The sequence below is a fragment of the Asterias amurensis genome, chromosome 17 (genome assembly GCF_032118995.1).
Source record: "Asterias amurensis chromosome 17, ASM3211899v1".
In the NCBI taxonomy this organism is placed as follows: domain Eukaryota; kingdom Metazoa; phylum Echinodermata; class Asteroidea; order Forcipulatida; family Asteriidae; genus Asterias; species Asterias amurensis.
The window spans coordinates 12,431,455-12,445,425 of record NC_092664.1 but is presented as its reverse complement, the minus strand read 5'-3'; the positions used below and the strand labels follow the sequence as shown (position 1 = coordinate 12,445,425).

At 37.9% G+C, this 13,971-nt stretch overlaps 1 protein-coding gene across 1 annotated transcript; it reads left to right on the top strand.

Annotated features, from left to right (window-relative positions):
• The first annotated feature begins 889 nt into the window (after positions 1 to 889).
• Positions 890 to 13,781, top strand: LOC139949571 (thioredoxin domain-containing protein 5-like). Its single transcript, XM_071947969.1, has 9 exons — positions 890 to 1,084; positions 4,070 to 4,160; positions 4,821 to 4,982; positions 6,092 to 6,286; positions 7,058 to 7,144; positions 8,195 to 8,323; positions 9,370 to 9,446; positions 10,390 to 10,516; positions 11,993 to 13,781. The coding sequence occupies exons 1-9, from the start codon at positions 897 to 899 to the stop codon at positions 12,113 to 12,115; spliced, it is 1,179 nt and encodes a 392-aa protein (XP_071804070.1). The 5' UTR covers positions 890 to 896; the 3' UTR covers positions 12,116 to 13,781.
• Positions 13,782 to 13,971: the final 190 nt, after the last annotated feature.

Genomic DNA, 13,971 nt, shown 5'->3' with positions numbered 1-13,971 from the left:
TTCTTCCCTCTCCCCAGAGGACTGAGTGGTTGCGGTGTGTACGGAACACGTTCAATGATCTTTTGGGGTCGAAGTTGTGGAGATCCTTTATAAGAATCCATGAATGTTTTTGTTCCTGCGAGTATGCTATCGATTGGTGTTGTTTGATTAAACATGACTATACTTTGTTTACTTTTTGTTTTGTGTATGTTGCACTTGCTCCAGGATGAACGTTTTATCTTTATTTATCTTAAGTCTTGAGTTAAGGAAAACTTATCTGTGTTAATATTGTTATTATTTCGTTTCAAAGATGGGTAATAAAGGGGCAGGATTTACTATCGTTCCACAAATCGGTATTTCAGTCTGTGACTTTAAACTTGTTAAAACAAACACTTTTTTTTTCTCTTTCTGAAACAACAAAACAAGATGGTGACGTTTTAAATTAGACAGGCAAGCAAACAAAAACTACGCGAGGTTCAGAAATTTTACAATAGGTACAATATTGTTTTACATTGGGTGTTCGGAAACATCAAAATGAACAGCAATATAATGCGGGGGGTTTCGCTTAAAACTTTTACATAAAATACAAACAAAATTAAATTCTAGTACCGGGTAAGACGTCCTGTTTGTTTTCTTTGTCCATTTTTTATTAGTATTACTATGTCCATTTTGTTCTGACTGTTTTGTCCGAATTTTGTACGTTTTTCTTCATCCCCGCCCCCCCCCCCCCCCCCCCACTGTTGGAGTGACGAGCCAGAGTGAGTTCACTACACTTGAACAGCGCCCCCTCTTGATTGCAACAATCTACGTCTCCTTGTTGTTTAGGCTGGTAACGCATGTTGTAGTCGACAGTTGCCAATACGCACAATGTGAGACGTGGTACCACTCGTATACTTTACTAAAGTCTTTAGACACCAATGATGGCGCTCCACGGATCCAACATGACGGGTCTACTTATTTCACTTTTGCTCACTTTTGCAGCTCTGTTTTGTAGCGTTATTGCTGATAATGATGACCATGGCACACCTAAGAATGTATACAACGAAGTAATGTTTCAGCATGCTGTCGACCATTCAGCACATTTCATCATGTTCTATGCTCCTTGGTAAGTCTGAGTTTCACCATCGTTTTGCCACGGCGGTGGTCGTGGATGGATCGATTCGATGGCAAATTTGCATGATTTTTAAGGTTGACGTGGACATCATTCAATCAATCATGCATGTCCGGGGGTAAACACACAGTCAGCCGCCGATTTGCGCTCGAAGTTTTACCTAGAAACACTGTAACCAAAGTCCCCTATGAGCTGTAGTTAACTGTACTGTACTGCTAGCTACTACTACTACTACAATTGTAGTACTAGTATAATGTCAATAATTATAATAATGATAGTAACTTTTGCTAGTCCAGCAGTAGTAGCTAGTACACGTCCTACTCCTAGCCTAGTATGACATGAGCTGATGAGTGACGATCTAGTTCGTTGCAGAGTTTTTCTTTAAAAAAGTTACTATATTTAAATGTTTACTTTTAGGTTACTCTTTCATGATGAATTATTATTATTATAAATAATAATATTATTATGGGAGGCACAGCAGACAGTCTTGTTGTAAAAACAAAATCCGGAAAGATTTCCCCAGATAAAAAATACTAATTGTTAAATTAAAGGGAGCTCCCTTTATTAAAGTTTAAAAACAATTAGAAGTTTTAAGTATTACTACTGCTACGACAGTACTAGGTACTAGGCCTATAATTCTTGTGTATAAAGTCTGTAGCTGGGAAATCTTTCCGGATTTTGTTTTTACAACTAGACTGCTGTCTATTTTCCCTCCCACAATACATTCAATATTATTACATCCTTACAAACTACTGCTAATACAAATACTATGGGCACGCAGTCTGGATTTCGGCTGTGTAATCGGGATACAACAGGGCTCGAATCTGGGGAAAAAATCCACAAGACCGCAGGGCTTGTGGATCAGGATTTTACTGGACCAAAATATTTTTTACAAGACCAATGTTTTATAAGGGAAAACAAACTTAACATGATAGAACAGCAGGCCTTTTTTATCCCTACATGTAAAGGAGGCGTTTTTGGCTGTGAAACCCAATCAAAATATTTCCACATACCTACTTCACTCCATTCTCGCTGCCACAATAAAACAAATATTCTGATTTGACAGGTCAAATTAGAAACGAAACACTGCAATCAAGACAAAATTGTTTTACAAATTTTTGTCATAAAAAGATCGATTGAAATTTGACAGCAATGTAGTCAGAAAATCATCACTGTTGGTCGACATACTGAGCAAGATGTTTGGAAACAAGACTTTTCTTTTAACGAGACGCCCTTAATACTCAGGACTCGTTTGTAAGGTATCAGACTTTACACATGGTCAGTGGTATACGAACAAAGCCCTGTACTAAGGTGTGCCACCGGGTACCAACACATCACTCCCTCGTCCCTCCTCGCTCGCTCGCTTAAACATAAATGGTTTGAGCCACGATATGTACAAGGTGGTGGGCATGAGTAAACTGAACATGCTGAATGGGAAACATGTATACAGCATGATGCATGGAAAAACGAACGGATTGACGTTCCGCCGGCGTGCTCCTCAGAACACTGTTTTGACAACAAGTAAAACAAAAACATTCATATAATTGCTTGTTATATAGTATTAGTGTGTAATAAAAAAACACAAGACCGTCGGACTTGTTCGGCATTAAGTTTACTGGACTAAAGCTAAAATCACTGGCCTCGGGCCTGCGGTCCAGCGTGAATTCAAGCTCTGATGCTTCTGTTCAGCAGAGTGTGGGTTCGAATCCCGGTCGTGACACTTGTGTCTCTGAGCAAGACACTTAACTATAATTGCTTCTCTCCACCCAGGGGTAAATGGGTACCTGTGAGGGCAGAGATGGTTGTTGTGGTTGATTTAGCCGAGTAGCGCATAATGTTGCACAGGCTGCATACTCCCTACCAGGAAGCTGAGATGGTTTAAGGAGTGAATTAAGGCCCAGTGACCAGGGGTAATAATGTGAAGCGCTTTGGGACGCCCTCCGGGTGTGAAAAGCGCTATATAAAAACGGGTTATTATTATTATTATTATATCACTTGACCTGGACCAACATTATAGTACAGAGAGTGTGATGATCTGTAACTTGAGAGTAGAAATCCCCTGAACCCCCAATCCCCCTGCACCCACTCCCCCCCCCAAAAAAAAAGCAAACCAACAAATTAACAAACAAAGCAGGCCAGTTTTTGCAAACACCCAAACAAACCAATAAAAAACCAACATACAAACAACTACACAATACAAAAATAATTTGTCTGCTGATTAATGCAGATACACTTGTAGTAGCAGTACATAAGTGTAGGCCAGTAGGCCTGTTGATTAATATTATTTTGTATGCACTAATGCTGTACAGTGCCAGTCTATTTTTGATTAGGAATATTGATTTGACCACAGATGGACCACTTGTCATGCTTGTGTGCACTGTACACATGTTTGTAGTTTGCCTAGTTTGTAGTAAATAGTAAGCCTTTGATTCTGCACCTGTTGTTTCTCTTAACATATTTACACAGCGTGAACAAATTTGATTCAGTCATTTTTATTCAAAAACAAAATGCGTTTGTGTGAATTTAATGTAGTTTTAATTAATTTTGCAAATTTAGTTGTACATTTCATGTGTATCATAATCATGCCATTTATAAAAATATTGTACGATGTCGAACGGGAAAGAGCTCAAATTGTATGGAAAAATCAACAATCCACAAGAAATTACTCTTTTTTTCTTTCTTTTTTCTAACAAACATCGGTGTACAGGGTAAAACCAAACTGTTTACTTATCCCTGATGCAAATTTCGTTCTAATCATAAAAGAATTAGTTTCCTCAACAATTTTGTGGTCTCATGGTATTAAGTATCCTACAGTATGATGCCTTATAAATATGATTGAAAGAAATTTAAAGATAATTTGTTACCAAAACGCCAACCTGACCGACCCAGGATAGAAAGTCGAATATTATTAAGTTAATTTTTTGACAAAACCAAGCTAAATACTTGTTTTTCTTTTTCTTTGTTGTGGCAACCATGTAGGTGCGGTCACTGCAAAAAGCTGGCACCAGTGTGGGATGAATTAGCGGACCGTTACAATGAAGACGATTCTGTACCTGTCACAATAGCTAAAGTACGTATCCACAGCACTTGATAATAAAACCAGGAACTATAGAGAATAAAGCCCGGTTCATACTTTCTACTAGTGCTATACAAACTTTGACGCCACTAAATTGCAACAAATAATTAACATCAGTTGACTTTCTTCAAAACTGCCATGTGATGTCAAAATTTATACAGCATACGCATTCGCAGGTCTGGATCTGCCGTCGATTTCACAAAACTCTTTCTAACTTATGACTAACCTTAGGACTTAGGACGAGTCCCAACTCTGCACTGTAGCATGCAGACCTTAAGATTAATCCTAAGTTAGGAAGAGTTACTCGTCCTACATTGTAACTCGAGATAAGACGAGTCCTAACTCTTTGTGAAATCGACGGCTGGATCAATACTGCAATCAATCTCACAATGTAGGGATGTAAAGGTAGTATGAACCGGGCTTAAGTTTTGTGACCAAGTATGTAAGCAGCGCTTTGGAAAAAGATTGTCTGATAGCTAAGGCTGGAAAAAAGTAAGTTATTCAAAATATTTGATCAATTGGCTGTTGCTAAGGGTTGTTGCCAAGTATGCCCTGTACTTCAGGGTTAAGGCAGCGATCCAGCCGTAGCCATAGCCAGATAGCTGTAGCCGCAAGGACTACATGGAAGTTATTTTTTGCACTCAATCTATGCAGGTGGATTGTACAGCACAAACCAAAGTGTGCCATGAGAACGACGTGAAGGGTTACCCTACACTCAAGTTTTTCAACCCTGGGTTTGAGCCGGCCAAACACACCGGCAAACGGGACTACGCAAGTCTGGAGAAATTCATTGAGGAGAAAGTGAACGTGAAGAAGGTATGAAGAGATGTCTAAGGATTCGGTTTAGAGAGGGGAGAATAGATCTTCCCATGAAATATGTAAATTGCACATAGCATGTGTGCACTAACCATTTCATTTCATTTTATTTGCCAGCAAACATGAAAAAACACACACATGTATTCAAAAATTGCACATCAAAGATTTACAAGAAAAAGCACTACAATGGTTATAAAAAGAGGAAAAAAAAATATATTTAATATGTAAAAACACTAGCAAATAACTGAGAAACCTGGCATGGCCGCGGGCAGATATAAGGATTGTGTAGGAAACACCTCCAGTGGGGGTGGAACACAAAACACTACAGACAAAAAAAAACATGCTAACATTATGGTTGGCAAAGTGAGGGAACATTGCGCCGTTTTGTACACAGCTAATGGTTGCGTGACGCAGACAGGACTGCTTATTGCAAAACTCTCTGGCGTTTGCCAATCCGTAGGGTCTGTACGCATGCGTGGATGTAATTAGCATTTTCAAGGGAAGGGTCCATTAGCTGATGCAAACTGCTGATGCAAACTGCTTGCCAACGAAGAGAACCCACATGTATGGTAGAAATACAAAGTAGTTAAAGGCCCAATGTTTCCATCCTACATGTAGCAGAATCTTTAAGACTCTGCTATGGTCGTCACGTCAGGCTATTAACTATTTAAAAAAAATATCACAAAACTCATATCTCCTAACATTATTTTCTTAAAATTTTGATTAACTATTAATTTGAGCTCACCCGTTAAGGGAGCATTGTACATTGATCACTTAAATCACCTTTTTTTCTCAGGGGTTTATACCTACATGTAACTTTATAGGTAGAAATGATGTCATTTCAGCATGCCTTCTAAAACTTTTATCGACGACTCTCACCGCTTTAATTTTCATAATGATTTAGGTCTGATACTTTTGTTTTTCCCGAAGGCAAGGAAGGCGATTGCCTCAATGCCCCTGGTTATTGCCTTAGTGCCTTTGAAATGTTTAGTAGATTGTTATAGTTTCCTCATAGGGTACCCTTTACCAGAGGGGAACATGCTGTGATGCCCTTGCCCTTTCAAAAATCTAAGCATAGATGCTTGATGATTTTTATTTGTTTATTCCAGGACGTTCCTCCTCCACCCGCAGCCAAACATGGACTTTATGAACTAACAATGGACACATTCAAGGACCATGTCGCTAAGGGGAATCACTTTGTCAAGTTTTACGCGCCGTGGTGCGGCCACTGCAAGAAGCTTGCCCCAGTTTGGGACGAGCTGGCTGAGGGTTTCTCTCACAATGAAGACATCACAATCGCAAAGGTGGGACTTTATATATGATTCTTAGCAGTGTTGTAGCCACGATGGGCGGTGCTGGGCGGGCCTGCCCAGGACTCAAAATGTCTGCCAGCACTCTGAGCTAAAAACATTGTGCCGCCCAGTACAGATATCCTCGAATAAGTCGAAATATTGTCCACAATAATATGAACAGTTTGGAAACCTGAAATCATGCCTGAAGCTTGCAATAAAGCAATAATGACACCATACGGCGTGTATAAACGTGAATAATTTTAATGATCTACTCTAATTTCTGGTAAAATTTTGAAATCAGCGCGGCCCAGCTTAATAGGGTTGCTGAAAGGGATTTGGGTCCTTTTTGTTCGAAACAAAACACAAACATCATCAGATTTACATTTAACTAACTATTGATAGTAGAAAACATCCCTTAAAATACCACTTGCTGCGGTGTTGCAATTTTTGAGAAATTGGTAAACAATTTCTAAAATTTCTAACAAAGGTATTACAAATCTTGTAGCACAAGCTACATGTAAGTATTACTAAAGCCTGGGCAACTACCGTAGTGCCACTAGTGTAAAAGTCCAGACTAGTGGTTGCTTAGTTGAGTCATGACTACTTTATTCCCCTTACTCGCACATTGGATTAAGCCCAAATTTGCACAGGTTTGTTACTTCAAACATTATGGTTGATCACACGAAACATGAACGCTGTCCCCGATTTGTCGGCTCTTCCAAGCTTGTAAAAGAATTTTAATCATTTTGATTGATTTTATCCATTCGTTGATTTTTCCTGTAGATGGACTGCACTGATAACAGGAAAGTTTGCAATGAGTTTGGAGTGGGTGGATTCCCAACACTTAAATTCTTCAAGGATGGCGCAGTGGTAAGGATAACCAGGGGTTTTAATTTAGGGACAAAATCCTCAAGACCGCGGGACTTGAAGCTCAGAATCTTTACTGGATCAGGATTTAAAGAAAAGAGACTAGAATCGGAATGAGATCATAGTCTTATCATAAACAAAACACTGAGACAAGATTGATCTCTTCTGTTTTATAGTTGATACTCAGCAGGATTTAAAGATATTTGTAACACTCAAACTCAACATTTTGTAAATCATTCTTTTGAGAGAAAGATGTTGAATTGAAGAAAACACTGAACTCTCTGAACTCACCAACTCTGAGTTCATTGGCCTTGGGCCAGTGGTACAGTGTAACACTTGAGCCCTGTCAACACATGTACTACAGGTTTTCCTGAAAGTTGTTGGCAAAATTGCAGCATGTTTCATTTTCATACATTAGTATCAAAATGGATTTGTCTCTTCAGTTGAATCTGTCATTCAGTTGAAATTCGAATGTCTAATCTGAGTTTGATATAATTTTGAGTTGAAAAAAAATTGACTGGAGTGAGACTTTTTCCTGCGATTTTTATCAATATCTTAGTTCATTGGTTTGGACAAAAATAATGGGGACTGCCAACACTAGGGCATGTAGGGCTACATGTAGATATATCAGTTGGTAGAGCACCAGCAGGTTAATCCGGAAGTCGCCAGTTTCATGTCAGTTTTCCTTTGTCCAACCCCAATAAACTCTTTGCAGTTCCAAAGGTGCATTCCGCTGCTGGGGATTGTGCTTTTTACGCACATGCTCCGTGCCTTTGGAACCGTCTCCCTCATCACATCTGTTCTGCCGAGTCACATGCAGTTTTCAAGGAACATCTCAAAACTTTCCTGTTCAATGACTGATTGCTTTGACTGTTTTTCCATTATCAGTGCCATTATTTATTTGGTTATTGTAAAGTGTCTTGTAAAGCGCTGTGGTACCTCGTGTAAGAGCGCTATATAAATGTCCCTTATTATTATTATTAATTTATAGTTAATAAGGTAAGGTAGATTTCGTTAGTGTCTTACTTGAGTGTTATATCTAATCTATTACAGGTTGATACTTACAAGCAAGCACGCGACCATAAATCTCTTAAGGATTACGTCAGTAAAATGATGAGCGCTCCCCCAGTGGAGGAACCCAAGAAAGAGGCTGCACCCGTTGAAGAAAAACCGGAGTCAAAGGTTTGTTGAAATGCTCATTATTAACTTTGGTTTTACCCTTGGCCCCTTAGCCCGATGTGTGTTAAAGGATTCGGGTACTTTTTTCAAAATGTCCACAGATTTACATTAAACTTACAGGGTTTGAAGATAATGGTAGTGTAAAGCTTCCCTTCAAATATTAACAACTGAGGTTGTGTAGTTTTTGAGGAATGAGTAAAACAAGTCACAAAATAATTTTCGTCTCAGGAAGACGAAAATTAGTTTAGCATGTAAAATCCCATTCACCAGTTATGATATTATACCAAAACCATAGCATAACTGGTTAATACGTTTTTACATGCTAAACTGAGACGAAAATTATTTGTTTTACTCACTTCTCAAAAACTACAGCACCTCAGTTACTATTATAATCTTCAAACTGTTAAATGTAAATCTGTGGACATTGTGTTTTGTGTTAGGAAAAAGTACATAGACCCTTTAACAATGTATACTCAGTACTTTCACGAGTATGCTGACAAAAATCACAGGCATATTACAATCTAAACAATTAAAGGGCAATGGACACTATTGGTAATTACTCAAACTATTTGTATAAGCATAAAAACGTTTCGATCCTAAGATAGACTTTCTCCACCAGTGTAGCCCTTGAATAAAAAATCTGGTTTCACAATGCCACATTGGCTAGATTAAATTGTCTAGTTACCGAATCACAATTTTATTTATGTGTGGAATTCATAATCATGGGGCATTAAACCAATGTTTCATGTATAAATACTTGCTGCGAATGCAATATTATTTTTTAAGTCACAGGGTTTTTACGCAGCAATTTTTTTTGCAGAACACAAATCAACTGATGCGAATTAGTTGTAGCGAATTTGTGACGTCAACATTCATATCGCATTTGCATTCGGAGGAAGAGATTGGCTGTTGCCAGTTTGGTATTTATTTCCCCTTGCCTGAGCGTTGCCGAGTGCCCTTTTTGTGAAAGATCATCTAAATGATTAAACAGACATTCATGAACAATTGGTGTCCGTGTATTTTCTTAATTTATTTGTATGTTCTTACAGGTTACTATACTTACTGATGGCAGCTTCCAGGATGGCATCTCAAAAGGATATACATTTGTGAAATTCTTTGCACCATGGTGAGTCAATTTGCTGTGTTCTTTTTCTTGTACTTACGATGATTCTCTTGTAATATTTTGGATCTTGTGACATTTTCGGATGGGACGTAAAGCTGTAGGTTCTGTGTTATGTGAAAAACATGTGATAAGACCCCGTGCACTTTTGAAAAGAGTGGGATTCGCTCCGGTGTTCCTGGTCTGATTGGCAGACAATTGAGTCCCAGCACCTTGTTAACCAACATGGTGCCATGTCAATTGAGTACACATATAGGTCTCATAATTAATGTACATGTAGTCCAACATACCTTGCTGGAAAACACTGAATGTCATGAATATTGAATTGGCTTAGTGTCACTGAGTGACGGATATGAGCAATTTATAAGAAGCTAATTAATAAGGGAATCAATGTGTGGAGAAGAGGTTTTCAACAAGTTGTTTAATCCCAACGAGGCCTGGTTCTTGATAATTTTACCGAGACGAAGTCAATGTAAATTATCAAGAACCAGGCCTCGGCAGGTTTAAACCACTAGTTGAAAACCGATTCAACACACTTTGATTCCCATTCATAAATACCTTTTCGGTCAAAAAACATTAACACTTTTGGTCAAAAAGTAAAATAAATGCAAAAATTATAATTGTCCCTATAATTACAACATCCCTCGAGCTATGAAATGATAAAGCCCTCCGTCGCCCTCAGGTAAAAACTCCTTATAAGGGAATGCTGTGCGTGTTGCGCATATCGCGTGATGTGGCACAACTGTCCCGGCCGTTGCTCTCGACCAATAGGAATGAAGAAACTGTCTTATAAGCACAGGTGCAAGCTCGCGTGTCATGCCCATGTTTCAACACTTTTTACTGGTCATAAACAAAGGTTTATACACACCCACGTGACGTGCTCTCCACCAATAGGAATAGCGAAACTGTCTGAGGTATTTATGAATGATTATTTATTGTTAATTACCAGGTGTGGTCATTGTAAGAGACTTGCACCGACCTTTGATGAGCTGGCATTGAAATTGGAAGACAAGCCAGGTCTAGCAGCTGCAGAGGTTGATTGTACACAACAAAAACAAATCTGCTCTAAACATCAGGTACGTATGTGTAGACGATGTGACCTCTGACGCCACTCAAAAACCATAACATGATTCGCGCGCATACCGGCGGGCAAAACCTTTGTGTTTTTTGCAGCCAGCTAGAAAGTGTATGCAATCTTACCATGACTACGCGTCTTTTTGCCCTGGCGAAACATGACGTATACAGTGTTTTTTCAACAGAGGGCGGTTTGAATGTAAACATAGGTCACATTGTCTTTATACTGATCTACATGTATATGTAGGTTTGATTCTGAATTGCACCAAGGAGGCAATTGCATCGATGCCCCCTTGTCAATGCCTTGGTGCCCCTCGCCATTGCCTCCATGTCCCGTGTCATTGCCATGGTGAGGCTGGCAATTGCCTCCATGCCCCTTGTCAAGGCCTTGGTGCCCCTTGTCATAGACCTGTACATGTATGTCCCTGGTCATTGCCATGGTGAGGCTAGAAATTGCCTCAATGCCCCTTGTCAAGGCCTTGGTGCCCCTTGTTATAGACCTGTATGTCCCTGGAATGTCATGGTGAGGCTGGCAATTGCCTCAATGCCCCTTGTCAAGCCCTTGGTTGGTGCCCCTTGACTTGCCTTGGTGTCCGCTGACATGTTCCCAATTTGTTTTTTATACGTTCTTCATAGAGGTGCCCTTCCCAAAGCAAAGTATCTGGCCTGCTTGTTTACCAGCTTTTTAAACTGTCTTGTCTTAACAAATTATGCAAATTAATCGTTCAGCACTTTACTTATTTGCATACAAGTTATGAATAATGCACGTTTCATACTGTATGAAACTTACCTTGTTGCATTATTGCTGTGATTTTCAATGTATTTCACTTCATCCTTTATCGTGTTGAGTAAGGTTTTGTATTTATACTGTTCCTTATTGGTTTAAAATGTTTCAATGAAATGTAAAAATTACTGTCTTTTTTTTTTTTTTTTTTTTTCTTTCTTTTTTTTTTTTTCTTTTTTTTTTCTCCTCCATGACAGCTACTTCTGGGTTTAAAAACATTGATTACAATATGTTATTTAATGTTGACTTTTATTTCAAATTCATGTTTATTTTTAAATGTTTGTGTTTATTATGCAAGACCTGCATTAGGACTTGCATATTATAATATTTTAGATATTGAGATTCTCTTTCCTGAAAATCGTGTTCTCTGTGTTCTTGACCTAAATTAGAATTATGATTATTAATTATACAATAATCTTCATTTTAAACAATGCCCCGCAAAGTAAACTAGAGAAATTTTGAACTAATTATTACACTTATTTTTCATCTTGATATACACTTATTTCTTTTAGATATTGCATTATTTGTATTGTATTTCTCTACCATGTTCTGGATTTCTTCTTAGCTTAGGCCTAAATTTTAATGTTGGTTTGTGTACATAGCAACACGAGCAACATGAGCACTTTGTTGGATTTGTGCGCTTTATAAGTTTCCATTTTTATAAGTTTGTTTTATTTACCTTGATTTATTGCAGGTGAAAGGCTACCCAACCATGCTTTTATTCAAGAATGGTGAATATGTAGAGAAATACACCGGCGGTCGAACCTTAGATAACATGTATTCTTTCATGCTACTCAAATTAAAAGAAGAGCTCTAAGTTGCGAAGAATTGGATCTCAACATCGTCCGACATCAGTTGCTCTCCGGTTTGCTGGGAACATCTAGTTTTTTATTACCTTTATTACACATATACATAGTTTTGAAGATTTTTTCCTGGTTTCAAGATATATCCTGATCTTAGGGATTCTCCAAGATTTCAGGATTCGTCCTGATTTCAGGGATTTTACCCCACAGTCGGTAGCATGTCCTAATTTCAAAAGTATTTCCTTATTTCCCAAATAATTTCCTGATTTCAGCAATATTTCCTGATTTCAAGAATATTTCAAGATTTCAGGAAATGTCTCCTGCTTTCATTAATATTTCCTACACTCAGGAATAAATCCTGATTTCAGGATTATTTCCTGGTTTCAGGAATATTTCCTGATTTCAGGATATTTCCTGATTTCACAAATATTTACTGATTTTATGGAATTTCAAGGGTTTTGTCCTAATTTTAGGACTCATCGACCTCTACACTTGTTCACATGTTTTAATTTTGATACAATATCATCCTTATTTCCAGAAAGCATTACAAAGTGAAGTAGTGGTAGTGTTTTACTTCCCTTTTTTAAGTTCTATTTTCGTATTTCTAGAAAAAAAGTAATATACAATTAATTATACAGTACACAAGTCTGCCAATTAAGAGTCGATTTGAAGTTGTGCGACTCTTCACCGAGGAGCTGAATTCAGGAAAAAAGTAACTACATGTACATGCCCATATCCACCAACACTAAATAAGGAAACAGTAATCACATTTACCTGGCATTAAAGCTCATATTCACTGAATAAAGAAAAAGTAATAACATGTACACATGTACTGCTTGTACAATGTGGTTTATTTTTACACTGTACACTCGTGGTACTGCGATTTTTTGTTGTAATATTCGTGAATACTGAAACTAGTCAAAAGTAGTACATGTTGTACATAATGGTCGAGTAAAGGTTCTATGGGTACTGAATATTGTTGTGTTTAGGGAACTTGTAGAAGTACTAAACTGTGTAAGGGGCCACTAGAATAAGTACTAAACGATATTGTACACACCCTGGGTTGTTTGTAAGACAATGGACAGCCATGACATTCTATTTGGCATAACGTTACTGGTAATGTGTGTGAGGAGGGGGCGGGGCTTATTGTCATTGTACCAGCAGACTCTTATAATTTATAAACCGTAAGTGCCTTAGTCAGATTTAATCCAGGAACGTTTTTGTTGTAAGTTTGCAGGTCCATATCTACCCTTAGCACTTTAGACGGGTCGAAAACAGTCTGTTAATGTTACATTCGAGAAAATAGAATGTTGCAAACTGCTTACAAGATAAAATGACCAATGGTATACATGGAGGCACATGCTTAATGGACTGACGTTTGGACCCTTGCAGAGTATTTGTCAAAGGCCAACAGAGAAAGCCACTGTCGTAGGGATGCAACGTCAGGCCATTATTTATTTGCTTAATATATATAGTTTGTTTCTTTGAATAGCTTTCCCGTTATTATGGTATATTTTTCCAGTTTGCAGCTTTTACATCGATTTACATTCACAATGGAAACTGTAAGAATTAATCATGTAGTTTTTTCACATTTGATGTCTTTTTTTTCCCTTTGGTTGGTTTTTCTCATGGTTTTATACAAGTTACTTGATTTAATCAATGACAATTAATATTTCAACACAATAAACGTTCAGACGTACAAACCTATTAACTGCGTTTTGTTGTCTCTTTTGTTATAATATTTTGTTCATTTGTAATCAATTAAATAATTATTTAAGTTTTTAAGTGAAAAAACAACAAGTATCTTTATCTGTATGTATAGTTGAGCCGGTGTCGCATGCAATTATGTACTCTATGCAATACTATCCGG